Below are 3624 nucleotides of genomic sequence, written 5' to 3' on the forward strand. Positions count from 1 at the left end.
AAAGTGAAATGTCTACCAAACCAGAGGAGCTGAAAAGAGCCTTTGAGAGAGAACTTAGTGAGTAGATATTCATAATAATTGTTTTATTAGTATTATTAATGATAGATGTTAGTGATTTTCAATTGGTATGGGAAAAAGCTGGTGTTCTTTCAGGACGCTGGGACTCTATGGCTATCATGTTAGGATTGAGCCCTAATAAGTTATATGAGATTGAAGCAGGGGGCAAACCACCAAGAACTTGTTTCTGGAAAGTATTTGATTGCTGGTTAAAGAAGGACTATGACTATAAGAGTCATGGTGTCCCTACATTAAGAATGCTGTGTAACTCCATTAAAAGTAATAGTGGAGGAGCTGATCCAGCTCTAGCTGATGAAATAGCAAAAGAATATACCATTAATCTTACTAGTAGTGGAGAGGCTACTACATCACCAGTTCATGCTTCATCTTCTAAAGGTACCGTAGATAAAATACAATAATCAATGATCATATTTTTATTTAATATTATTTTATGAAGGTACTCCAACTGTTGAGCTACCAGTTCCTACTTCACCTCAATCTGAGTCTTCAGTTGCTTACGTTAAGAAAAAATCAATTGAATATTCACCTGAAAACCTGACACGAATGATTGGAGATCTACGAGAAGTTTACCTTGATAATATGTATCATACAGAGAAGTCTTTTTGTTCTATTGATGTCTCGGAAGTTGTTGATTTTATTCAACATTACATCTCACTTTTACTCAGTCCACGTTTTGATAAACAAGAAATGATTGAATCAATTGAAGACGAGTTTGACCATGTTAAAACAATAAAGCAGCTTTTTAAAGGATTAAGAAAGTACGTCTCGTGGTTTAATTTTGAACTTGTTGTCAAGTTAGTCAATACTTTCATTACTGATGAGAGAGATTTACAGAGGAAATGGTCTACATATCGTGAGAAATTAAAAGATTATTTCAAAAATAACAATACTCCAGCAGTTCAAATTGCAGACTCAATTGAGTTTGGTCTTTCTGATGTTCCAGGCACTAAAGTAATGATTGCTAAGGTTGCCAGAGACGACTACACATTAAATGATTTATATTTCTTTCACAAGCTAATTGCCGATGCACTTGAAGTTCCTCAATATAAGTTCTACTTTTGTACGATTAATGATGGCTGCATGGAATTAAAATATTCCATTCCTGATTTTCTTTATTCTGTTCTCTTTCCATTAACCAATCAACAGCGTGATTCATTGGCTGAAATTGGAATCATAAAAATTACTTGTCATGAATATGTACGTGAAATGAAGCAGGTACGTTAATAACTACTTAAAATTAATTAATATTATTTTAATATATTTATAGCTGCCAAAGAATGAATTAAAGAAGCTTCATGATTCTCCTATTGGTAATTATTATTATTATTAACTTTATTTATGATATATTATATAGATATTTATGATCCTCTCTGGTATCAGAATACCAGCACTCCATTGAATGAAGCATGTTGGAGAGGATTAAAAGATGAAGTGCAACGATTGATTGACAAGACTGGCCTTCAGGAAAGAGGTAAAAATGGATGGAGTCCACCATTAGCTGCTTCATATGGTGGCCACATTGATGTCCTCTGTCTCCTCATTGATGTTTATCATTGCGATCCTTCACAAGGTGATGATGATAGTGTTATTAGTTTACACATGGCCTCATATAAAGGCCATCTCAATATTGCACAGTATCTAGTTAATGAATGTCACGTTGATCCAGACATAGCAGATAGCTCTGGTAACACAGGATTGCTTTACTCAGCACTGGGTGGTCACGTTGACCTCGTGATTATGTTTTTAAAGAAGAAGTGTAACGTGTCTCAGGTGAATAGAGAAGGATCGACTTTATCATTATTAGTGTGTAAGAGTGGAGAGGTAGCATTAGTTGATCAGCTTAAGCAGTTTGGAATTTTCTCAAAAGATGAGATAGATTTTAACGGATGTGGAATAGTACATTATTGTGCTATGAGTGATAGTGTAGAGCTTCTAGAGTATCTTTATAATAATCATAAAAGTGAATTATTTCAAAAAAGAAATCGTTTTGGTGCAACACCACTTCATGTAGCATGCCAGTATGCTTCATCAGGTTTCATTATGAAAATGGTAAATATTTTTGGATATAAAGTATTACTAGAAGCTGATTATAGTGGTCGCTCTTCTCTTCATTACTTATGCAGTGGATTGGTTGATAAATACTGCATTACAGAAGTGTATAATAAGCTCACTGCACCATGTGATATACCTTTACTTAAACAATTCTATTATATGAATTTTGAGAAAGCCTGTTCTATGTTTATATCACTAAATATAAATGTTACTAAACAGCATAAAAGAATGAGCCTTTTGTCTACACTCATCAAGAAGACAAGCATTATTAATAATTTCAATATAAATTCTATTACTGCTACTGGTCAATCATTGGTTCATTTAGCATGTACTAGTGGTAGTATATTATTAATGAAGGTATTAGAGGAGTATGGTATTAATACAAGTTCATTAGATTATGAGGGTCTGTCTGCAGTACATTATGCTGCTTTATCAGGTTCACCTACTCTACTCAGTTATACTGTATCTGAGTATAGGTTGAATGCCTGTCAACCAGACTACAAAGGTGTAGTACCATTAGCATTAGCTTGTAAGTCAGGTAGTATCAATGCAGTAGAATATATTATGAATACTACTGACATTGATATTAATATAACCTGTAATGAGGGTAGAACGCCTCTTCATTATTCATGTACTCATAGTAACGTTGATCTCAGTCAATATCTCATTGAAGTACAAGACAGTGACATTAACATAACAGATGATCATAAATGGAATGCATTGACTCATAGTGTTAGCTGTGGTAACATGAAGCTAGTCCAATACCTCATTAATAATTATCAATTGCCTCTCACATCATTTGCATTACTTCAAGCAGTAAATAGTACTAAACTGTCATTAATTAAATTATTAGTTAATGAATATAAACTAGATCCTCAAGTTAAAAGTAGTGATGGTATGCAAGCAGTTCATTATGCAGCTGAAGTTGGTGCTATTGATGTCTTAGAGTATTTAGTAAAAGATTGTGGATGTAATTTGGATAGAGTAGGGGGAACAGACAAAAAAAATGTGTTTCATTTTTCTACATTGAATGGTCATTTTTCATTTATTAAATATATTATTAATAATTATCCAGAATGTACTAGTCTACTACATTCTACTAATGATACTAATACTCTGCCAATTCATACTGCCGGTGCTAGTGGTGTAATGCAACTAGTGACATTTCTAATTGATGAAATGAAATGTGATGTCACTACTGAAAATAAGTATGGCTTCACTTGTGTCAGGGCATGTCTTTCTGGTAATCTTAATCTTTTAAAATTATTAATAAAACAATACAACCTTAATCCTAAAATATTTGGTAGGATGTCATCACCAGAAGCTGCAGTGCTAGATGGACATGTTCATATACTAGAATGGCTCAGACAAGAGTATCATATCAATGTAGCCTCATTTAAGAATGGTGTATTACCTTTTTATGCTGCACAATACAACCGTTTGTATTGTTTAAAGCATTTACTAAATAATTATTCATTTGATATTAATGCCACT

General features: G+C 33.2%; 1 protein-coding gene across 1 annotated transcript; it reads left to right on the forward strand.

Moving 5' to 3' along the window:
• Positions 1-6: 6 nt before the first annotated feature.
• Positions 7-3568, forward strand: LOC109588494 (serine/threonine-protein phosphatase 6 regulatory ankyrin repeat subunit B-like; the record flags this gene model as incomplete). Its single annotated transcript, XM_020004655.1, has 6 exons — positions 7-57; positions 106-453; positions 515-1293; positions 1346-1388; positions 1433-2663; positions 2772-3568. Coding segments are annotated over exons 1-6 (3247 nt in total), but the record flags the coding sequence as incomplete, so codon positions are not given.
• Between the last annotated feature and the right edge of the window lie 56 nt (positions 3569-3624).

Source organism: Amphimedon queenslandica, unplaced genomic scaffold, assembly GCF_000090795.2.
Source record: "Amphimedon queenslandica unplaced genomic scaffold, v1.1 AMPQUscaffold_12060, whole genome shotgun sequence".
Lineage (NCBI taxonomy): Eukaryota > Metazoa > Porifera > Demospongiae > Haplosclerida > Niphatidae > Amphimedon > Amphimedon queenslandica.